At 43.0% G+C, this 24,866-nt stretch overlaps 1 protein-coding gene across 1 annotated transcript; it reads right to left on the bottom strand.

Moving 5' to 3' along the window:
- Positions 1-597: 597 nt before the first annotated feature.
- On the bottom strand, positions 598-14,002 carry LOC127630683 (uncharacterized). Its single transcript, XM_052108336.1, has 7 exons — positions 13,909-14,002; positions 13,696-13,720; positions 13,373-13,495; positions 8,109-8,233; positions 5,349-5,466; positions 5,199-5,243; positions 598-730 (listed from the first exon to the last, which is right to left on the bottom strand). Exons 1-7 carry the CDS (start codon positions 13,993-13,995, stop codon positions 678-680), a joined length of 576 nt encoding a protein of 191 aa, XP_051964296.1. The 5' UTR covers positions 13,996-14,002; the 3' UTR covers positions 598-677.
- Between the last annotated feature and the right edge of the window lie 10,864 nt (positions 14,003-24,866).

Genomic DNA, 24,866 nt, shown 5'->3' with positions numbered 1-24,866 from the left:
TTGTCACTGATAAGTAAAATCAGTCACAATATCACAATTAGGAATATCAAAATGACCTGTAGCAATCTGACATAATCCCTCCTTGTAATCTCACCATAATAGACTATTTACTGCATTGTGGCATATTTAATGAAGTATAGCATTTTTTGTTTGTGATAAAAATAAGTATAAATAAGTGTGTTTATTGAGCATATATAACATGTGAGTTCAAATGGCTCACTATTTGGCAAGTACTGCACGAAGTTTGCCCTGTTTATGCATATATTTCAATAACCACATCTCAGTGATTTATAAAGCATTTTTATATGAATTATAAGTCATTAATGAACCCCTTTATAAACCTTTAACATCATTAGGAAACATTAAAGCAAAGTGTTACTGATATTTTCCTGGACAACAATACTACAAAAATACAAAAAACGGATTAAAACAATTATGTTTTGCCGTGCAAATTGTCATAATCACAGCTTATGTATTATTACAGTAATTCACACCCTTCATAATGATACTGCTGAATGTTTGGCATTTCAAAGAGTTTGTAAAGGCATTCCGAAATTTCTTAAGCACTAGAACATTTGTTACAATTAATATGAATTATGCATGACTTATTTTGACATGAGGTGTAGCACAGAAATCAGATTCAAAACCCATTTATAGTCACCGATATCAAAAGCTCTTCACAGCTGCCCTTGTAGTTCATTTCCACTGTACGATTTTGCACTTTTCTTTCCTGCAAGACAAACACAAACAAATAATATAAAGAGAAACTTTGTGAAAAAGAAGACGAGAATTGGTGTGTATTCAGACTGTGCATGTCCTTTTAAATCATTTAGCATGTAAGAAAATGCTGGAGAAAAACCTACTTTACCCCATTTATTTCTGTTGTTTCTTGTATATGAGTTCCCTTTCTCAGTCTGATGATGTATATTTCTGATGCTAAGCTTGTAGTGAAGGTCACCACTAATTTATTACCATGAAAGACTGAAAAAATACCAGCATCCCACTTATCTAGATTTAAGGACACAAAGTCAATTAAATAAAAAATTTAGGAAGAGGAACATTAACCACACACACACACCAAAAAAACATTATGCAGCATTTGAACAAACACTTAAAGGAATAGTGTCACAACGGGGAACAACGATGTTATTTAACAACTATGCATTTATTGAACATACTGCATGAGCTGCACATTTCAGTGAACTGCATAAATCCCCACAGCCCATTTCCCCGGGCTCAAAATATGTATATATGGGTGGAGTCTGCACCAACACAGGTACAATTTGATTTGCAACATAATAAGTCTGGTTCCACATTTTTTTACCAATTAAAGACATTAAAGAACAATATGATATAACATTTCTTATGTCATTTTCTCTTGTATCTTTCTTCCTCTCCCATATTTTTGTTTTTCCAAACAAGAACAATAGAATAAAGTAACACTCTAATCAGTCTCTGTAAACTCATTATAGTCTAAGTAACATTTTGGTGTTTTCACAACTCTTCTGCTGGAGGTTACAACTGGTGGTACCTTCCCAGGTGCAGCAGGAGTAACTGCAGGAGTATTTAAATGTGCAGTTCATGCACCAGGAGGGCCTGAATTATTCCCTCCTTGACGTTCACTGCACCCAGTAGCATCTGGTTGCAATGGCATCGTTTGCAGATGTTTATGGTTCCTACATAGGACAGCTCTATTCTGTGTTTGCACCATGTAAGATCTTGGTTCAGATGTTTTGTTCAGCACCACAGCTGGTGTTTTCCAGCATTTATCACTGTCCAGTTTAAGAAGAACTTTCTTCCCAGGTTGAAGTTCTGGTATATCACAAGCAGAGTGTCTCCGATCATAGAAAAACTTGTAGGATTCTTTTGCAGCCTTATCCTTCCACTCCACGGCTTTGTAATCAATGGGTTTTGTAATCAATATCATAATGAATTGTACCAAAGGTTTGTGGTGTGTTTGCAGGCAAAATTCATCCAAGCCTTGAAAGTAGCGGGCAACACGCTCACATGCCCACACTCCTGCCAGGCACTCCTTTTCGATTGGGGAGTATCTGCACTCTGCTTCAGTCAAGGTTCTGGAACAGAATGTGACTGCACATGCTGCATCACCATGACCTTGAAGCAAGGCAACTCCTAACCCAAAACTACTCACATCTGCACTGACCATAGTGGGTTTCTCAGGATCGTAATATGCAACAGCAGGAGCTGTGCTGATGCCGAAAAACATGACGTCAAGACAAGATTATTGTAATGCATTACTGGGATGATGTCCAACAAGATCAACAAATAAACTTCAATTGGTTCAAAATACAGCAGCCAGATTGCTAATGAGAACCAACATATATGTTCATATTAGCCCCATTTTATCATCGTTACATTGGCTACCTGCTCAATTTCATGTTCATTTTAAAAATTCTGTTAACTATGTACAAAGCTTTGAATGGTCTAGCTCCGCAGTACTTAAGTGACCTTCTACCATGCTATATTCCATCACATTCATTACGATCGCAAAGTCCTGGCCTGTTAATAGTTCCTAGAATATCAAAATCCACAAAAGGAGGTAGATCCATTTCATATTTGGTTTCTAAACTATGGAATAGTCTCCCAAACACTGTTTGAGATGCAGACACACTCTCTCAGTTTAAGTCTAGACTAAAGACTCATCTATTTAGCCAGGCATTCACCTAATTTATCCTTCAACTCACAATTAGGCTGCTTTAGGTAGGTCTGCCGGAACCAGAAACAGTGATCATGATCGATAACGCTGCAATAAATTGAATGGCATCTATGCTAATATTATTTTATTTTGTTTCCCTGTCTCAGGGACTATCCTGAGGTCACCTGAACGGGCTGAATCCAGCTCCATTCCTGCTTTGTGTTGGACTCCACTGCTATGTATAGCTGTGTGATGATGACTAAATGCAGCCGGTGCCAAACATCACTTCAGTCTATTATGATGGACTTCAGAGGATGAACTGATGCCAACTCCAACAATAAGACATGGGATACTTCACATGCCATTGCCTGAACCTTGGATTTAGGATAGACATCTCTGAAATTACCGGCCAGGTTGAAATACGATGTACTTAACTGATCTCTGCCTGCATCACGTCAGTCTAATGATGGACTACACTCTTGAATTGGAATACATAGACTATCAAGTAATTGCCAACAAAACTCTTAATCAGCCAACTAACAAGGACATTGTATGATCTGCAGTCCCTATGACGACTCTGTCCCTTATTTGTTCCTCTTTGTTTGCACCGAACACGCCGTATTCGGCCAATTCATAAAGGCATCTCATAAAAGCCTCAACAGTCTCTCCCGATCTCTGTGTGTGCTGGTGAAAACAAATGAAATGTTCATTAAATTAGCCAACAACAGTCTCATAATTATTTGCATGCAAAGCTTCGGCATGTTTAACGATCCAAATATCGCTTTGGCATGTTTACCCATTGCATAAAGCAGGGAATTGACTTGTACTTCACCGCATTCCTTGTTCAGCTTCATAGCGATGCGAAACCGGGAGAACTGACGGATCCATGCAGGCCAGGTCGCAGGCTGTACGAAGTCGAAAGCCTCTTGTGCATTGAACTTGGACTTTATACCACACAAAACAAGGCGAACTTGGTCATGGGTGCAACGTACACTTCTGACACCATGTCACGAGAGGAAACAATGACTTTATTTAAATTACAATTATGCAAATTACAGTGAACTGCATAAATCCCCACTGCCCATTTCCCCTGGGCTCCCAATATGTATATAATTTGATTGGCCAAGATAATAAGGCTGGTTCCACACAAATAGTTCAACCAAAAATGTAAATGATCTCATCATTTACTCACCCTCATGCCATCCCAGATGTGTGTGACTTTCCTTCTACTTGGGAAAACAAATTAAGATTGTAAGAAGAATACAATTCAGCAAAAAAATGTATCCATAAGACTCCAGTGGTTAAATCAATATCTAGTGATCATATCACTTCTGAAAAAATGGATTTAACTGTAGACAAATGGATTACTTTTGTGATGCCTTAATGTGCTTTTTGAAGCATCTACACTTTGGCACCCATTCACTTACATTGTACTGACTTACAGAGCTGAAACATTCTTCTAAAAATCATAATTTGTGTTCTGTAGAAGAAAGAAAGTCACACACGTCTGGAATGGCATGAGTTGGAGTAATTGGTGAGAGAATTTTCATTTTTGGGTGAACTATTCCTTTAACCCTAAGGATTCAAATTTGACTTGAAACTTGTCCCAGTGTTTTTATTACAGACATGAATTATATCACAAATAACTTTGTTTGTCGAGGACAGGTGTGCTGTCACTTTTCTAAACTCTCAAACTGTTTTTCTAGATAAACTTCAAAGTAGGGTCATGTCTAGAGAGCAGAAAATAATTTAGAATTGGGTTGGACTCATTTGACTTGGACCAGAAAGTTACCACCTAGCAACCACACAGAAAAACCTAGTAACCAACTGTGGCAGGGCGGAGGGCAGGGCCGGGTCATGATCCTACACACCCGGCCCCACCCTTCCGCCCTTACACACCAACTAACAACACCTAAGAACACTCAGGACACTTTAGCAATGGATTAGCAAATACTCTGAAAGTTGTCCGATAAACTCCAACTTCAAGCATCAATCAATATCTTTTTCTTCAGATAATTGTTAATATCATGTTAACATCTGTATTTAAACTATGATTTTCTGATTTTGAAACTGATTTTCTTTTGCTTTTAAAACAAAATATTTCAGGTACAGTGTACATAACTCACAGTGAAACTCTCAGGTACCATTCATCTCTGTCCAGTCCTTGTGGCAGGATCCTGACACTCCTGTTTGCTGTAATTTATTGTTTTATTTTTTTTACTGTTTTTGTTCTTTAGCCTGTTTCTGTCTATTGCTTCTTCCTACTCATTTGCTCTTTCTTCACACCTCCTTGTTAGCCCATGTACTGTATGTTTATTAGGTTCCCTTGTTTCTCATACACTGTCTGTGTTTATATACCGGTCTTGTTCCTTAGTTTTTTGCTGTATTGTTTTGGTTTATGACCTTATTCCATGTCTTTCTTTCATGCTCATTTGTTCCTGTTGGTTGTTGATTTCTTGCTTTTAAAGATTCCATTATCCGTTTATCCCTACCCTGCAGTTGAGTCCTTCCTCTCCAAAAACCTGACAGAATCATGTCTTACCTATGGAGCACCATGGGTGATTGCTCATTTGTTTGCTTTCACATCCTAAGAAGACAGATAAAACAATCAAATATCACATCACAAATAGTGGAGAATATGAGATATATAACTTTAACATAAATTCAGTCTAACCTGGTGTTATAAACTCACTGCTTTTCATAAACTGCTCCTTTTGATCAGATGGTGGCTGGGGCAGATTGATGGCGTTGATGAAATATTGAGTTGAAGGATGGACAGACACATCTGACGCAGTGAAATTGAACCATAACTGTCAATCAACAAAGAGTTCAGGTGAGGACACTGAAATAAAGGATATAAGCCAAGATCAAATTTCTCTCAACAGTGTTATTCTAGACTGAACATTCTATCAAAGAATGTTGATTACAACAAAAATTATTTAAAATCGTCCCTCTTTTTATTTAAAGAAAAACATTAAAAATAAATATTTTTTTAGGGTTTGAAGGCCGAAATGTGAAGCTTACAGAATAATTTTATAAAAAGGAATGTCATTTGTTTTCTGTTAACTCGTGCATTATTTGAACTGTAAAAATGTTTAAATCGCCGTTTACCGGGGTATGTTATCATGGCAACAAAGTTCTAAAACTGAATATAACTTTACACAGAAAAGCTGTGTAAATGTTAATATCGCACCAAAATCATGTTAACACATATATTTTTATTTTTCATGTTTTTGAAACTGAGTATTTTAACGTTTACAGATTGACTCCCACTGACTTCCATTGTAAGTGCATCATTGCAATCCAGATTTTTTTGACGGACAAGCCGAAATTAATTTGTGTTATGTCCATATTATGCCAGAAACGCTTGATTGATTAATTGAGCTTAGCAGCTAAATGGTTTCATTTTACTTCCTTAAATTAAACCAGACTGATCTCACTGTGGTAGTAGGTCGAAAGTTCTTGAGCTATTCGGTCTGTGCTTACCGAAATTCAAAGCACTGCCTCCAGTGGCCGAAGTGAAACGTTTTGGCAAGTGTGAGCTCCAGTTTCAGGTGAAATGTCCACCGATGGGCATCAAATGTGAGTTGTATTTAGTTGTAAACAATTAGAAACAGTGAAAAAGATTGCATATTTTATTAACTCTACCCCGAAACCTAAACAATGGAGTAAAAATGTAAGCTTAGAAGGGAAATGCAAACTCTGAATCAAAGTCATCAGTGATTTGTGAACATAATTACTTCCTGTTGACTCAGGAAGTAAACTCATTTGAATTGATGCAAAAAATGTCTACTGGGAGATGAAACTTGTCAGTGACTCGGCAGAATGGGGTCGATTCCGTATCATGTCAATTTCCTGTGTGATCAAACACAATCATATTCATTCTTTTTTTTCTCTCCCCCATTTGGAATGCCCAATTCCCAATGCGCTCTAAGTTCCCATGGTGGCGTAGTGACTTGCCTCAATCCCATCAATCAGCGCATCTTATCACTTGGCTTGTTGACCACGTTACCGCAGCGATTTAGCACGGTAGTGTGGAGGCTTCATGCTGTTCTTCACGGCATCCACGCACCACTCACCATGTGCCCCACTGAGAGTCTATGTCATACTTCATTTATGCAATCTGGCAACCATGCATGCAAGTGCGCACGCACTCTCCTCTTCGGAAAAAACCTTAAAGTGCTTAATAGTGCAATAATATTAAATAGCAATAAATGTTTTGTACATTTATTGTACTAAAAAACTGTTATTTACATTGTTTTAGTAGCATATAAACATGATTTTATATATTTACATAATGTCTAATTTCGATACATCTCCACTTTATACTGAGCACCCCCACAATTTTCAGAACACCCTCAGTGATTTTGATCTGGAACTGGGCCTGGAGACCAGAATGGAGTCATGCAACACGCCCTGGATTCTAACTCGCAACTCCAGTGGTGGTAGTCAGCGTCTTTACTTACTAAATGGTCACATTTATTTTGAGACATAGTAATTTATAATTTTCAGCTTTGTTAATCATGATCACATCAATACGTTTTCAATATCTGTCCAGTAAGTGAAAGGATAGTGTTTGGGGTAAAAAGCCCCACTGTTGCAGGGATAAAGGCCCCTATAAACACATTATTTATTCTGATGTGGGGGATAGATTTGTTATGAAAATTGTTCAAAGTGGGCTAACATTGACCAATCCAGTCACAATGGATCATTTGTTTATAGAATATTTAAGATGTGATGAAAAGTCTAATGTAATTGAAATTTAAAGGGAATGATTCACCATTTTTAATGTGGTTATTTTAAATAAGCATTATCTTAATTTTTTATTCATAAAAGCATCTTCCTGCCTCAAAAGTATGTGTGGGGTAAAAGGCTCCCTCGCCACCTTTAAAACCAAAAAATGCATTTTATTCAAAACAACCTTCTGTTGTTATTTCTTTTCACATAAATAATATTGCTCCATCAATATTAAATAAACATAAATTTATTTCTTGATCTTGGTACACTTGTGACCAGAAAAAAGTGGATTTTCCTTTCCCATTGTATTCTATTTAAAAATATATATATTTTAAATAAAGGAGTACAAAACCTACATAATTACTAAAAAAAGAAGTTGATAAAAAGATCTAATGCAAAATAGTCAATGTCTTGTGATAATATATGCAAAATTAGGGATTTATAATCAATCTCAGTAGGTCAGTAATTTTTGACCAGAAACACAAAATGTGTTAGCACAAATGAACACAACACAAGGGTTAAAATAGTATGTGCCTATTCTTAATGTGTAGCCTTTAAATGACTGAAGTTCACATTTGAAAATCTCTCATTAAAAAATTTATTAAAAAGAAAAGTTTCCATCTTCCATGTGTTACTATTACACATTAATTATATAGTCTTACATCGATGTGTAATTCATTGTGTTTAAATTATTGTTGTACATTAAACAATTTACCTGTTGTAGACCAGTGAGGTTGTTTTGTTCAGAGGTGAATGGAGGATGGTACTGACAGGAATAATATAAAGTTTGATCCAAATCTTCCCACTGTATCCATGTGCTATTAAGACTGTGAATGCTGCCTATAAGATATTAAGATTAAAAACAGTATTTGTTTAAGTGTACTTAGAAACTTCAGAGGTATTGAGAACTCACTTCACACCCTGTATAATAAAATAAATCCCTTTTCTTTTATACAAATTTCCAGAACCACGCAACAAGTGCAGGTCACTCCCAAACTGCTGTTCTAGCAATATATTGATTTCTTGTGTACTCATGTTGACCTGCATCACATTCACTGACATTTGATCACCAGACATGTATGGATATATAATACATAGTGTAGGTTTTATGATCTGTATATCTTTTCTTTGTAATGAATGCATGGTTTGTACATCTGCATACAGGATGTCTTAATTTTAAAATGGTAAGCATAAAATCTTTGATAGATGTAGATCAGTGAAGGCCTGGGCGATAAAACAATACCGTAATTCATAAAAAAAAAAAAAAACAAACAATATATGATAGAATGAATAACATTTTGAGTAATTTTCTATATTTAGCCTATATTCTACCTCTAGATGATCGAATGTCACTAAAACTTGTTTACTTGTCGCCAAAAATGCAAGCAGTGTGGGCCTGGGTAGCTCAGTGAGTAAAGACGCTGACTACCACCCCTGGAGTGGAGAATTCGAATCCAGGGTGTGCTGAGTGACTCAGTGACCAGTTCTCCTAAGCAACCAAATTGGCCCAGTTGCTATAGAGGGTATTCACATGGGGTAACCTCCTCGTGGTGATATAATGTGGTTTCCTTGCTTAATTAATTCTTGAGGTCTAACAAACATGTTGAATGCAGTTCTGCACCAATTTATGATATAAAATGTATGTAGTGATAAATATTGATATCGAACGAAATTAGAAAAATATTGTGATACATTTTTTGGCCATATCGCCCAGCCCTAGATCACTTTCTTTGAAAACAGGATAACTGTCATGAATCCCGCCTTTGTTGTTCCTCCCACTCACCAACAGAGGGCTCCATCACGTGGGGATTGACTTTAACTCTCTGGACTCCCATTTCCCATAATCCCCGTACCTGTCAATGATTACCTGTTCACCTGTTTCCAATCCATTTAAGACTCACACTCACTCTTTCTCATTGCGAAGTATTGTTTTGCCCAGGCTGACATTTCTGAGCGTTTTCTTTGTTCGTTGAATTACCTGTGTATTATCCTGGACTGTTTACTCTGTCTTTGATCCTTGCTGCCTGCCTATTATTACTGCCAAGCTTTACTTGGATATAATCTGTGATTGTCTGCCGCCTGCCCCGATCTCTTGCCTGTTTATTTAATACCCATCTGGACTCCTTTGATATTACTGCTGCTGGTGATTTACCCTTGCCTGTCTGAATTACTAAGTTTATTAGTATTAAAAGCTGCACTTGGATCTCAACTACGTTGACTCATCATTACAGAAGCTTTTTTCAACTAACCACCGAGGTCTCAGCTCCTTCATCAAACCCAGCGGTACACCTGGCCTCAGCCTGAACAATTCACTGCACCATGGACATAGCAGCATTCTTCGTTCTATTAAGCCAGGCAGACTTATCAATAATGGAGTACTACCATTTCTTTTCCACCATTGCCGCCCACACTGGTTTTGATGATGCCGCTTTGAAATCCATATACCGGATCGGACTCACAGCACGCCAGTGGAGGGAATTGTCAGACTCCGGAGGTATATGTGAGGGTAGTACTCTAAACACTCACTTCTGCTTCTGCGACTCATTGCTCGAAGGCCTTCAAGGCCCTTGTCTCCAAGTTGAATTATCCACCACTGATATTGGTGCGTAGGGTCAAGAAGACTCTTTCCCACAAATTGTCAGTGCCCTTGCCTGCCACTACCAACGAGCCGACCCCCACACCTGCCAGAGTTAATGAACTGACGGCCACACCTGCCATGGCCAATGAGCCAATGCCCACGCTTGCCACAGTCAATGAGCTGGAAGCCTCGTCCGTCCCTGAGCTAGCGTTGCCAGCCTCGTCCGTCCCAGAGCCAGCGTTGCCAACCTCGTCCATCCCATAGCCTGCTTTGCCAACCTCGTCTGTCCCAGAGTCCAAAGCCTGCGTTGCCAGCCTCGTCCGTCCCAGAGCCTGCGATGCCAGCCTCGTCCATCCCAGAGCCAGCGTTGCCTACTTCAGCCATCTGAAGGAGGAGGAGAGGAAAGGCTTCCATTTCCAAGTCTCTGCCCATGTTCACGACTACAGAGGTTGTCTCTGAGTCTCTGCCCATGTACACAACCACAGAGGTCGTTTCCAAGTCTCTGCCAGTGTTCACTACAACAGTGGTCATTACCAAGTCTCTGCCAGTGTTCATGACCACAGAGATTGTCTCTGAGTCTTAGCCTATTTTCACAACTAAACAAATAGTTTCCAAGTCTCTGCCCATGTTCTCGACCACAGAGATTGTTTCCCAGTCTCTACCAGGGTTCACGAACACAGAGGTCATTTCCAAATCTCTGTCAGTGTTTATGACCAGAGATTGTGTCCGAGTCTCTGCCTATGTTCACGACCACAGAAGTCGTTTCCTAGTCTCTGCCCATGTTCATGACCACAGAGGTTGTCTCTGAGTCTCTGCTCATGTACACGACCACAGAGGTCGTTTCCAAGTCTCTGCCAGTGTTCACAACAACAGTGGTCATTACCAAGTCTCTGCCAGTGTTCATGACCACAGAGATTGTCTCTGAGTCTTAGCCTATTTTCACAACTAAACAAATAGTTTCCAAGTCTCTGCCCATGTTCTCGACCACAGAGATCGTTTCCCAATCTCTACCAGGGTTCATGAACACAGAGGTCATTTCCAAATCTCTGTCAGTGTTCTTGACCATAGAGATCATTCCTGAGACTATGTCCATACCTACAATCACAGAGGTCGTTCTTGAGACTATGCCCATGTTCATGACCACAGAGGTCGTTCCTGAGTCTCAGTCCATGCCCATGACCATAGAGGTCGCTCCCGAGCATCTGTTCATGCCTATGACCACAGAGATTGCTCCCGAGACTCTGTTAGTGTTCATGACTAAAGAGGTAATTTCCCAGTTATCTTGGACTCTTAGCATCGAACCTGCCAAGGCTCTGCCTTCTAGAACTTTGCCCCTCGAGCCTCCCATGGCTCCACTTGCAATGGATCCACCCCTCAAGCCTGCAACGGCTCCACCTTCCATGGCTCCTCTGCCTGGTCTTGCACAGCATCAGTGCAAGATGGCTCACTGGGGGAAGTGCGTAAGTTGCGCAGGCCCCGTAGCTAGCTGTGTGCCAGCATGTCTGTCCCGAGAGGGGCCTCTGTGAGGGAGTACCAGAACGGGCAGTGGGAATTGTCTTGGGAGGCAAAGAGATCTACCTGTACCGTGCCATGCCGAACCAGCCCAAAATCAGCTGGACCACCTGGGGGTGGAGCTTCCACTCTCCGCTGGGCGAGACCTGTCACGACCTGCCCGGGGTATGAGTGGCATGCAGCGACTCCAAAGGAGGAGATGGTGGGAGAGTTGTGACATATGACGAGAGCACATGACACCATGGCCATTTATGTACACTACCGTCGCGGTGCTGTCTGAACGGATCAAGATGTTCTTGCCCCGGATCAGTGGGAGAAACCTCCGCAGGGCAAGGAATACAGCCAGCAACTCTAGGCAGTTGATGTGCCAATGCAGCCGAGGCCCTATCCAGAAGCCGTTGGACACAGCACCCCAGCCCCTTTGAGAGGCATCTGTGGTGACCACGATACATCTGGACACCTGCTGTAGGGAGACTCCAGTCCATAGAAAACAGAGGTCTGTCCAAGGGTTGAAAGTCTGATGGCAGGAAGGGGTGATTAACACACGGTGAGCCGTGGCACCATGCCCATCTCGGGACGCAAGTCTGAAGCCAGTGCTGAAGCGGTCTCATATGCATCAATCCTAGCATCACGACCGCGGCCGAGGATGCTATATGCCCCAGGAGCCTCTGGTGCCAGGCTCGAAGAAAGCGAGGTACTTGAGCACTGACTGTGTGTGCTCGTTCGTGAGGCGTGCTGTCATTGAGACTGAGTCTAACTCCATGCCGAGAAAAAAGATGCTCTGAACCAGGGCGAGCTTGCTCTTTTCCCAGATGACCTGAAGCCCTAGATGGCTGAGGTGCCTGAGCACCTGGTCCCTGTGAGCACATCAGCTCCCGAGAGTGAACTAGAATGAGCCAGTCGTTGAGGTAGTGGTGTATGCAGATGCCCACTTCCCGTAGCGGGGCAAGGGCTGCCTCTGCGACTTTCGTGAAGACGCGAGGGGACAGAGACAGGCTGAAGGGGATGACCTTGTTCTGATACGCCTGGCTGTCGAACGCGAACCGTAGGAAGAGTCGGTGCCGAGGCAAGATGGAGACATGGATGTAAGCGTCCTTCAGGTCTACAGCCATGAACCAATCTTGATGCCGAGCGCAGGTTAAAATCTATTTCTGCTTGAGCATTTTTAACGGGAGTTTGTGTAAAGCCCAGTTGAGAACTTGCAAGTCCAAGATTGGATGCAACCCACCATATTTTTTGAGTGCTATGAAGTAAGGGCTGTAGAAATCCTTCTTCATAATGGCTGTAGGGACGGGCTCTATCACGTCCTTGAGTAGCAGAGTTGTAATCTCAGTTGCTTCTGCATCTGAGACACATTTTATCACGTGGCTTGTTTGGCATTACTGCGGAGACAGCGTGTTTGGAGGCTTGTACACTGTTCTCCACGGCATCCACACACAACTGACCATGTGCCCCAATGAGAGTGAGAACCACGTTATAGCATCCATGAGGAGGTTACCCCATGTGGTTCTACCATCCCTAGCAACCGGACCAATTTGGTTGCTTAGGAGACCTGGCTGGAGTCACTCAGCACTCACTGGATTCGAACCCAGGGGTGATAGTCAGCGTCTTTACTCGCTGAGCTATCCAGGCTGCCCCATTTTCATATTTGTAACTATTTGAATTTATGTTAACTAATGATTTGTTAAGCATTAGATAATGTATGTTAATGATTTATTAATGAAAGTTGTTATAAAGTGTTAAAAAAATCTAAACAAAAAGTGAATCCACCAAAGGTTCAGTTTCATTTTTGACAATATTCCAGAGCCAAGTCACACAAAATTCCCACAAAATAAAATCATCATACTTTTCGTATATATTTTCAAGAGACCAAATAAAATATGCCTTACCGTCAATATTAATTAACCACTTTATAATGAGTGAAGCTTCAGATTCACTCAGTTGCAGAGACAGCTCGTGTAAGGGTGAAGGGTTTGACACATGTTCCTTTGAACGACCTGGATATTTATCCTCTAAAATAAAAATCGCATAGAATTACATTAAATGTAACATTTTTGTATTACCGCAACTTAATCAAAAAGATAGTTGTATCTTTTATTTTTTGTGCTTGACATGAAAAGAGAAAAAAAAGAAAGGAAGAAAGAAAGAAGAGGTATAATTGATAAATACCTGCATGCCATTTAATACATTTATAATGTTTAGTATCACTCACCAGTTGTCTGTTTACATGTGGCAACCTGTGAATATAAACATTAATAAGTGATGGAACAAATCAAAACACTAGATTATATTCTATTATCTATATAGCTATCTGTATATCCTATCTATCTATCTATCTATCTATCTATCTATCTATCTATCTATCTATCTATCTATATATATATATATATATATATATATATAATTGTGCTATTTTGAGACTTACTGTATTGAGAGCATTTCTGTCAGAAGTTGTCCATTGAATTAATAAGATAAAAACAACAACTGTCCTCGTGTAGATTACAGGATCCATTTAAGACAGACATGAGAAAAAAACACAAATGTCTGTTTAAATGACAAGTATGTCTGCTTTATTTCCTATCAAAATCAAACACACCCACAAACCACATGTGTACAGTGGAGGATTGAGGAACAGGTCACATGTGCCAGTTTCTTCAAGAGCACCGCCTTGCACTCAGCACTCACTAACAGTCTGCACCTGCAGTAAATTTTTATAGCACTTCTACACTGTATTTAACTTCTTACATTAGGGGAGAAGTAGTGTCTACTCATTGTTTCCTCATTAACTCTCTCAACATTTGTCAGGGCAAATTTTTCAATTCAACACAGAAGCATCCTTACCACTCCAAAATGTGCTGCATGTTAACCCCTAAAAAGGGAAAGACTATAAAAGGTACCGCTAAAACATAATGTATTGCCCCCCCGCCCCCAACACATTTTTCTTTTCTAAAATGCTGCTCAATAAGAGTTGTTATTGAATAACAAATGCAGTTTACAAAGGCTGGAACTGCCTGTGCCCCCTGGTCTGACTAATGCCCTCCTGCCCAGCTGGCACTCCTCTGAAATTGATGAAATTATATGGTTTTATTGAAGATCATGTGTCGGATCTCAGCATGATCTTGTTGACGAGGAAGCTGTAAAAGGTGCATATTGTACTCACTAAAATCAGTTGGGTTAAAAATGACCCAACACATAGCCCAATGGTGGGTTGATATAGCACCGGCCCATTGTTGGGTTATTTTAACCCAATGCATTGGATAGCAAGTTTTACCCAATAAATTGGGTTATAAAATAAATAATTTGTTGGGTTTTATTTTTTGTGGGGGCCAAAATGTTGCTTTAACCATCCTAGTATTATTGGTACTATTATTATTGTTGACATTATTATTATTATTATTATTATTATTATTATTATTATTATTATTATTAATATTATTGCTGTATAAATAAATTACAATGCACAAGTTACAAATATCTTGAAAATGCTTTATTTCCATTACATTCAAAGTTGCAAACGTTTTCATTAATTAAGTAAATGGTTGCAATTGTGTTATCAATTTACTTAATTTTTATCAAGTTACTTACAATCATGTTTCAATTTACAAGAACCACCACAAATAAATAAATAATAAATAAGTAGGCAATGGTGTAATGTTGCTGGCAAGGACGAAGACGGTGGAGTGACGAACCCTAGTGTAGTGTATTAAACAAAAGTGAGATCCAAAAACCCTAACTAAAAACATGAAACATAAACATGAACATGACTAAACTAAACTTGACACAAACAAAACATGACTTGACACAAAATCTTGACTTGGATTGGCTTGACTTGACTTAAACAAAACAAAACTACAACAAAGAGTAGATGAGAAGCTCGAGGTGCAGAGCCAAGGTGGAGTCGTAGGGAAAGAGTAAGTAAGGATGAGAGCAGGCTTCACTCAGTGTATATAATGAATTTTAAGAGTGCTGGCCTAAAAGATAACATATAAAATAGAAAAAGTGGCCGCACTATGCATATATTGTTTATTTTGCACAGACGCATTTCGGTGTGTGCCTTCTTCAGTGTGCTGAAGGCACACGCCGAAACGCGTCTGTGCAAAATAAACAATATATGCATAGTGCGGCCACTTTTTCTATTTTATATGTACAGGAAAGAGGCCATATACAGATGTTCCAGCCGTGATGCCTTACGGTTGACCTTGTTGGACGGGTGTGACCTTAATCAGATCACAGAAATAAGTACGCGGAACATGATAAAGAGGAAGAGAAAACGGTCAGCAGTTGCTATATATATTGACTCACTATCGTGCGCACTGTAGCCTGCATCTGGGGTCAACTGAACACACATGGAAGGCCAGAAACACATACACAGAGCAGAACAGCATGTACAATTTCATATTTCTCACAATCCCTCCTTTGATCATAAAATGATCACAATCAGATCAAACATTGTACCATGCTAAAACATTTACCATGGGAGCTTTAAACCCTCGTATCTTCTTTGTTCATACTTAGGGGTTGATAAGAAACTTGAGGTGGTCTTACCACTAAGCTAAGAGAGCTGGAAATCATTTGTTTGATTAAAGCCATAAAACAAGGCCATAAGCAGGCGATGATGAAAAATACAAGCAAAACACAGAATATGACCATAAAGTAATGTTCCAATTTGTAAATGAATGTCCAAAAACCTGAAAAGAAATCAACATCCCCATTGGCGCGGTCTTGTGACCTCTTTACTATTTCAGAAATATTTTTTTACCTTGCTCTATGATTCCACCTGTTCCATCCTTTTCTGGGATATATGTACAACATGCTTCACCTACCATAACACAGATCCCTCCCTGCGCTGCAGTGAGTTAGTCTAATACCATCCGGTTCTGGAGCTCTTTCTTTATTCCCTCTAACACTTGTTCTGTAACATTCATAAACGTAACTAAATCAAACCTGTTCATTTCTACCTGATTCATAACATTTGGAGTGGTGGGGGTGTAGTGGTCTAAGCACATAACTGGTAATCTGGTAATCAGAAGGACACTGGTTTGACCCCACAGCCACCACCATTGTGTCCTTGAGCAAGGCACTTAACTCCAGGTTGCTCCGGGGGGATTGTCCCTGTAATAAGGGCTCTGTAAGTTGCTTTGGATAAAAGCGTCTGCCAAATGCATAAATGTAAATGTAAATTTGCTACGCCAATGGGGCAAAGAATGATTGAAAACTTGTCCACTCTGTTCCAGATTCTTTGGTCCTCCGGCATGTAGTTCGGCTGTGTCAGAGTGGAGGACGCCCTTTTTGTTCGGGTGTGGGTTGTTTAATCCACATGTTGAATTGTTCCCACATGTGGTGTTTCTTCTCAGGACCTAGGGCTCCTGCATTATGCTAGCCACTGTTCAGCTCCTCCAGTGGGGTCGCACGCAGCAGTTACCTGTCGGCCCCTCCTCTGGTGCTGGCTTAACTCGGGCTCAAAAGGAGAGAGTTTAGTTACACTTGATGGTGTCATTCAGTTTTGGGCAGGGCCGGACGACACTGCTTGTCTCTTAACAAATTACTCTGATCTGGTTTCACTTCATTCAATGCCCAATGTTGAATATCAGATTTGGATGGGTTTGCCTGTAAAAGTTATACGTCAATATCTTTTACTAAAGTTTTCTGCATCATAGAAAAAGTTTCTTCAGCTTGATTTTGATCTGGTCTTATCACGACTTCCTTTGAAGCCATCTTTGCTACTTAATCAGCCAATCTGTTTCCTCTCACCTCGCCTGTCATGTGGCCTGCGACGTTTATGACAGCTAATTTCATTGGCAGTTGTGCTACTCTGAGTAATTCTGCAACTAGTTCTTTGGTGTGATATGTGCTTTCCTTCTGCTGTCTTGAAATCCCTCTCTTCACCCCATATGCATATTGTGAGTCTGTGTATATGTTAATGGGTATTCCTTTCACCAATTGGCATGCTCTAATTAATGAAAATAGTTCAGCGGCCTGTGCCGATTTATGGGAGGGAGTAGGCCTCAATGATTCGATGCGATTCGTACCAATAGTTCCCCTCCTCCAGGGCAGATGATGAAACATCTGGCCTGCAGGAAGTGCATGTGTTTATATGGTCTAGACTGTCATGAGAGTCAAAAAAAAAGCACCTTTGATAAGCAATTTGTGTAAGAAGATTTTCGGACCGTGTATCACGGAGGTCGGCTTAATGGTCAGATTAGTAGTTGCCAATAAAATTGCTTCATAGCCTGCACGACATTGAGCGGTCATGTGTTGGGTGGTAATGTTATACATAATGGCACCTACCTGGTGAGATGTGTGCACAATGAGTGGATGTGAGAGAACAATAGGCTCTGCATCTTGTACCATAAATGCTGCAGCAGCCACGGCTCGCAGACACGCAGGGAGGCCTTTGGCGACCAAGGGTCTTTGAGAGGTACGCAACTGGTCTGTAGGTGCCGCCATGGGATTGTGCAAGGATCGCTGCTGCTGTACCTGCCGCCTCGTACACGTAAAGGTGGAATGTTTCACCATAGTTGGGTAAGCTTAGGGCTGGTTGGGAGCTAATGCTGCTCCAGAGATGCTTAAAAGCCATGTCCATCTCAGCTGTCCACTTAATGGGTTCTTCGGCCCCTGAGAGTGTGGCTTCTCTCAGAATCTTGTCTTATAAAGAGCAATTCGGCACCCAGGCTCTTTTGCAGTTCGTGACCGAGATAGTAAACTTTCAGTTTCCCATTGCAGTTTCTCTTTGGATGCTTTGAAGCCAGCCTGTGCCAGAACATTGCAGACAATATTTGAGGCAGCTGTGCAGGATGCAGCATCGGGGCCGAAAACTAGAATGTCATCTGCATATTGTAGCAAACAAGTCTGTGGTGGAAGCTTTGTGTCTTTCAGCGAGGCGTGCACTACAGCAGAGAATACAGCAGGCGAGTCTCGGAAAGCCTGTGGTAGACGGCACCAAGTGTACTGTTGGCCCCCGTATGTGAATGCGAACAGAGGCTGTGTGGCATGAGATATTGGTACACTGAAAAAGGCAGAACACAAGTCGATTACAGTCAAATGAGTGTGATCTGCAGGTATTGAATTTATAGTTGTACACACATCAGGCACCACCGGTGAGAGTGGAATGATTAAATCATTAATCTTTCTCAGATCATGAGTTAGACACCAAGTGCCATTGGCCTTCTTTACAGGATTAATTGGAGTGTAATATGGAGAGTTTATAATACCTTTACACATATATTGTTGTATTATGGGACCTATACCTTCCTCCTTTTCCTTGGATAGTGGGTATTCTTTTGCAGTATACCGACATGTCAAAGCGGAGTTTTGCAACATATCTGGTCTGATATCATTGAGGCCTTTTTGCTGCTGAGGATTCAGCAGATGTGAAACTGCAGACATCACCACAACATCCTGTATACACAGACTGGGAATATACTGAGGGGAACATCAATTGGAGAGAGTTAGAGTCAAATGTTATTTTAGCCCCAATTTTATGCATCAGATCACGACCTAATAAGCAGAATGGAGATTCTTGTAAAATTAATATCTTGTCTATATGCTGCCATACTCTGCTGGAATGTGAGGAGTTCTTTAAAAAGTGTCATTGTCTCCCCATGCCTAGTCTATGTGGTTCCTTTAAAGTCTTTACTTTACCTTGTTCTTCCTTCCTCTATTTGTGGCTGATCAAATTTTATTTTATCCAACAAAGGCACTTTATCAATTAATATCAATTCAGTTCCCCTTCTGTTGCTCTCTCCACATTGTGTCGGAGAAGCGACACTAGGGGTCTCTCTTGAGCACCGGATATACCTCTGATCTATGAAAATAAGCAGCTAGTATTTGCATACCCCGCCCCCGGACATACGGGTACAAAGGCGAGGCAAATACTAGAGTTCATTCAGAAATTTCTTCGGAGCTGATGGTCGTGTATGCAGTCTGCTGCGAGTTACACTCACACCAAGTTCCCGTGTATTCCCCTGACAATCTGCATGCTGTTGGATTTGACGGCGCATAACAGCGGCTGTGCATTGTTGCCCCTGGGCGCTTCGACAGCGCAGATAAAACTGGAAAGAGTTTTCTTAAAAGAGTGATTTTATTTAAAAGAGTAATTTCCTCTAAAAGAGCAAACACAGCGAGCGTTGAACGTCCTTTTCAGGATGCATCTTTATAAAGATGCCGTTCCGCCGCTGTGTAGTTCCTGGATGCGGTAGAGTGCTCTCCACTTCAGACGGCCACAGGTGTTGTCTCGTGTGTCTGGGTAGCGATCACACCGAGGCTGCATTTGTGGATGGCTCATGTTCTCACTGTTCCCTTCGCGGGCATCCACTTTACCGCAGTGCACAGCAAACATGCCCAATCCCTGCACGCGGAGATCGCTACTCTTCTACTCAAAGACGCGATAGAGCCTGTCCCTCTAACCGAAATGAAGGTTTTCTACAGCCCTTACATCGTTGTACCCAAGAAAGGCAGCGGCTTACGACCAATCTTGGACCTGCGAGTTTTCAACCGAGCACTGCTCAAACTCCCGTTCAAAATGCTCACGCAAAAGTGTATCTTAACATGCGTCCGGCACCTAAATTGGTTCGCAGCGGTACACCTGAAGGACGCGTACTTCCACGTCTCAATTCTGCCGCAACACCGACCCTTCCTACGGTTTGCGTTCGACGGCCAGGCGTTTCATGTCTCTGTCCCCTCGCGTCTTCACGAAAGTCGTAGAGGCAGCTCTTGCCCTGCTCCGAGAAGCCGGCATCCGCATACTCAACTACCTCGACGACTGGCTCATACTGGCCTACTCCCGAGAGTTACTATGTGCTCACAGAGACCAGGTGCTCAAACACCTCAGCCACTTGGGGCTTCAGGTCAACCGAGAAAAGAGCACGCTCACTCCAGTTCAGAGCATCTCCTTTCTCGGCATGAGTTAGACTCAGTCTCAATGTCTGCACGTCTCACCAACGAGCGTGCACAGTCGGTGCTGAAATGCCTCGCAAAGTTCAAGCCAGGCACAACGGTCCCTCCACAGCTCTTCCAGAGGCTCCTGGGGCATATAGCATCCTCCGCCACATTCACGCCGCTGGGGTTGATGCATATGAGACTGCTTCAGCACTGGCTTCAGACTCGAGTCCCGAGACAAGCATGGCGCCACGGCACGCACTGTGTGATAATCACCCCCGCATGCCGCCAAACACTCAAACCCTGGACAGCCCTCTGCTTTCTACGGGCAGGAGTGCCCCTGCAGCAGGTGTCCCAACATGTCCTGGTCACTACCGACGCCTCCAAATCGGGTTGGGGCGCCGTTTGCAACAGGCACGCAGCTGCGGGTGTAAAAAACACCTGCCCGCTCCTGTGTCAGACCACGTACACGGCTCAGCGCATGGCGTAATTTAAATTGGACCCCTAGTGTCGCTTCTCCGACACAACGTGGAGAGAGCAACAGAAGGGGAACGTCTAGGTTATGAATGTATCCTCCGTTCCCCGATGGAGGGAACGAGACGTTGTGTCCTTGGGATTGATCCAAGATGGCGGCGCGGTAGCACGCAGCGGCCACTCCGGATCCACAATGGTGCTATTTTTGTTAAAAAAGCCCGACTTTTGCAACACATGGACATCGGAGCAACCAGTGTTCTTGTCTACCATCGCCAGACACTACTCAAATATAAGACTCATGCAAAAACCAAGCTGCATGATGACCTGCAGGAGGCGCTACGCGTACTCGGCTTGCTGCGGAGACCAGGCCTCCAGCCCTCGGCGTCGCCTGTTGCCGGTGGCCGGGGGAGAGGACGTCGTAGCGGTGTCGCGAAAGCGAAGCGCGGAAAGAGGCGGGGGTCCATGCTAGGCTAAAACAAACCCTAGCCGGCCGGCTCTCCCGTCTATCCTGCTCTCAAATGTTTGCTCCCTGGACAATAAACTGGACTATATCCGACTCCAGCAGGCTACGCAGCGTGAGTTTAGAGACTGCTGCGTCTTTGTTTTCACGGAGACGTGGCTCAGCGACAGAGTTCGGATGCCGCCATTCAGCTAGACGGGCTCGCCTCGTTTCGTGCCGACAGAAATACAGCTCTCTGCGGTAAGACTCGCGGTGGTGGCTTGTGTGTTTACATCAACACGGAATGGTGCAAGAACTCTATGCTAGTCTCTAGTTACTGTTCATCGCTGTTGGAGCTTGTGACTGTTAGATGCAGACCTTTTTATCTACCACGGGAATTCACCACTGTTTGCATAACCGGAGTTTACATTCCCCCAGCGCTAACGCTAAGGAAGCGCTCTGTGAACTGTATGGGGCTATGAGCGAACTGCAGAGCGCTCACCCCGACGGACTGTTTATTGTCGCCGGAGATTTCAACCATGCAAATCTCAAGACAGTGCTCCCTAAATTCCATCAGTATGTGGACTTTGCAACGAGAGGGCGAACGCGCTTGATCTTGTTTACACAAACATCCCAGGCGTGACCGGGCGGAGCCCCGCCCCCACCTCGGCTACTCAGACCACATCTCTGTTATGTTAATTCCAGCATACAGACCGCTCGTCAGACGCACAAAACCGCTTCAGAAGCAGGTGAAAACCTGGCCAGCAGGAGCCATCTCTGCTCTTCAGGACTGTTTTGAGTGTACTGACTGGCACATGTTCAGGGAGGCTGCAACATATGGCGATTCTACCAACTTGGAGGAATACACAGCATCAGTGACCAGCTACATCAGCAAGTGCATTGATGATGTCACTTTCTCAAGACCATCACCACAGGCTCCAACCAGAAGCCGTGGATGACTGCGGAGGTGCGCACGCTGCTGAGGTCCCGAGACTCCGCCTTCAGAGCAGGCGATAAGGCAGCCCTAAGAACAGCTAGGGCCAAACTGTCACGGGCAATCAGAGAGGCAAAGCGCGCACACGCCCAGAGAATCCACAGTCACTTCCAGGACAGCGGTGACACGCGGCGCATGTGGCAGGGCATCCAGGCCATCACCAACTACAGGACAACATCAGTTGCCTGTGACAAAGATGCCTCCCTTCCAGATGCGCTGAACGACTTCTACGCTCGGTTTGAAGTGCAGAACGGCGTGATGGCGAGGAAGTCCACCCCTCCTCCCAACGACCAGGTGCTCTGTCTTACCACGGCAGATGTGAGGAAAACTCTACGTAGAGTCAACCCACGGAAGGCTGCTGGACCAGACAACATTCCTGGCAGAGTGCTCAGAGGATGTGCAGACCAGCTAGCAGATGTTCTTACCGACATCTTCAACATCTCTCTGAGCAGCGCCGTTGTTCCAACGTGCTTCAAGGCCACCACCATCATCCCCATGCCAAAGAAGTCTTCAGTGTCCTGCCTCAACGACTACCGTCCCGTCGCACTTACACCCATCATCATGAAGTGCTTCGAGAGGCTCGTCATGAGGCAGATTAAGACCCAGCTGCCCCCTCACTAGACCCACTGCAGTTTGCGTATCGTTCAAACCGTTCAACGGACGATGCCATCACCACAACCCTCCATCTGGCCCTCACCCACCTAGACAATAAGGACTCATACGTTCGAATGCTGTTCATAGATTTCAGCTCAGCATTCAACACAATCATTCCCCAGCACCTGATTGGAAAGCTGAACCTGCTGGGCCTGGACACCTCCCTCTGCAACTGGATCCTGGACTTCCTGACTGGGAGACCTCAGTCAGTCCGGATCGGAAACAGCATCTCCACCACCACCACACTGAACACTGGGGCCCCCCAGGGCTGTGTGCTCAGTCCACTGCTGTTCACTCTGCTGACTCACGACTGTGCAGCAATGCACAGCTCGAATCACATCATCAAGTTCGCCGATGACACGACCGTGGTGGGTCTCATCAGCAAGAACGACGAGTCAGCATACAGAGAGGAGGTGCAGCGGCTGACGAACTGGTGTAGAGCCAACAACATGTCCCTGAATGTCGACAAAACAAAAGAGATGGTTGTTGACTTTAGGAGAGCACAAGGTGAACACACTCCGCTGAACATCGACAGCTCCTCTGTGGAGATCGTCAAGAGCACCAAATTTCTTGGTGTTCACCTGGCGGAGAACCTCACCTGGTCCCTCAACACCAGCTCTATCACCAAGAAAGCCCAGCAGCGTCTCTACTTTCTTCGAAGGCTGAGGAAAGCACATCTCCCAACCCCCATCCTCACTACATTCTATAGAGGGACTATTGAGAGCATCCTGAGCAGCTGCATCACTGCCTGGTTTGGGACTTGCACCGTTTCGGACCGCAAAGCCCTGCAGAGGATAGTGAGGACAGCTGAGAAGATCATTGGGGTCTCTCTTCCCTCCATCAAAGACATTTTCAAAAAACACTGTATCCGCAAAGCAACCAGCATTGTGGACTGACCCCACACACCCCTCACACAAACTCTTTACCCTCCTCCCGTCTGGCAAGAGGTACCGAAGCATTCGGGCCCTCACGGCCAGACTGTGTAACAGCTTCTTCCCCAAGCCATCAGACTTCTCAATACTCAGAGACTGGTTTGACACACACACGTGTCCTGAGTTGCACTTTAATAACTGTCACTTTATAACTGTCTGCTACCTCAATAACTGCTATGTGCATAGAACATTATCTCATAGTATGTTATGTTTACATTTTCAGAAACTGTCATCTTTTTGCACTACTGAGTACTGGTCGGCGCTGCACTGTGTATTGTCCTGTTCATTGTCAGTAATTTGTTGTACTGTCCTGTACTTTTTGCACATGTTTGCACGTGCACTTTATATAGGTATATATAGGTAGTTTATATAGGTATTTTATTTCGTTGTGTAGTCTCATGTGGTCCTATGTTGGTCCTTTGTTGTTTTTATGTAGCACCATGGTCCTGGAGGAACGTTGTCTCGTTTTGCTGTGTACTGTACTAACTGTATATGGTTGAAACGACAATAAAAACCACTTGACTTGACTTGACTTGTCCTTCCCAGCCACGTCGCTGAGCCGAGCTGCTGTAGTGGATGGACCATTTCCGGCTCCTCAGAATAATCCTGAATGAACTCTAGTATTTGCCTTGCCTTTTTACCCGTATGTCCGGGGGCAGGGTATGCAAATACTAGCTGCCAACTTCTCATTGGCTTTTTTTCATAGATCAGAGGTATATTTGGTGCTCAAGAGAGACCACTAGTGTCGTGTCTCCGACACAATGTCTCATTCCCTCCATCGGGGAACAGAGGTTACATTCGTAACCTAGACGTTATTTCTGGAGGTAAGATTTTGGACAGTATGAATCTATAATCACGTCCAGTCAATTGACTGTGTGGTAAGTTTCTTTAAAACATTCACGTATTCTAGAAGATACTTAACTGTGTCGGGTAATTTCTTCTAATTTCTTGTGCCTCTGTCATAGTTAGTGGAACGATTATTACAGTTAACATTTTCATCAGTGGTATGCAGT

This window comes from Xyrauchen texanus, chromosome 37 (assembly GCF_025860055.1).
Source record: "Xyrauchen texanus isolate HMW12.3.18 chromosome 37, RBS_HiC_50CHRs, whole genome shotgun sequence".
NCBI lineage: Eukaryota > Metazoa > Chordata > Actinopteri > Cypriniformes > Catostomidae > Xyrauchen > Xyrauchen texanus.
This window is presented reverse-complemented; position numbering and strand designations above follow the sequence as displayed.

Bases quoted from the DNA above. Each gene is read 5' to 3' on its own strand.
- LOC127630683 (XM_052108336.1), bottom strand. From the start codon at position 13,995: ATGGATCCTGTAATCTACACGAGGACAGTTGTTGTTTTTATCTTATTA. The intron at 13,721-13,908 runs GTAAGTCTCAAA...TTATATTCACAG, and splicing joins ACAGAAATGCTCTCAATACA to GTTGCCACATGTAAACAGAC. The intron at 8,234-13,372 runs GTAAGGCATATT...AATATCTTATAG, and splicing joins GTGGTTAATTAATATTGACG to GCAGCATTCACAGTCTTAAT.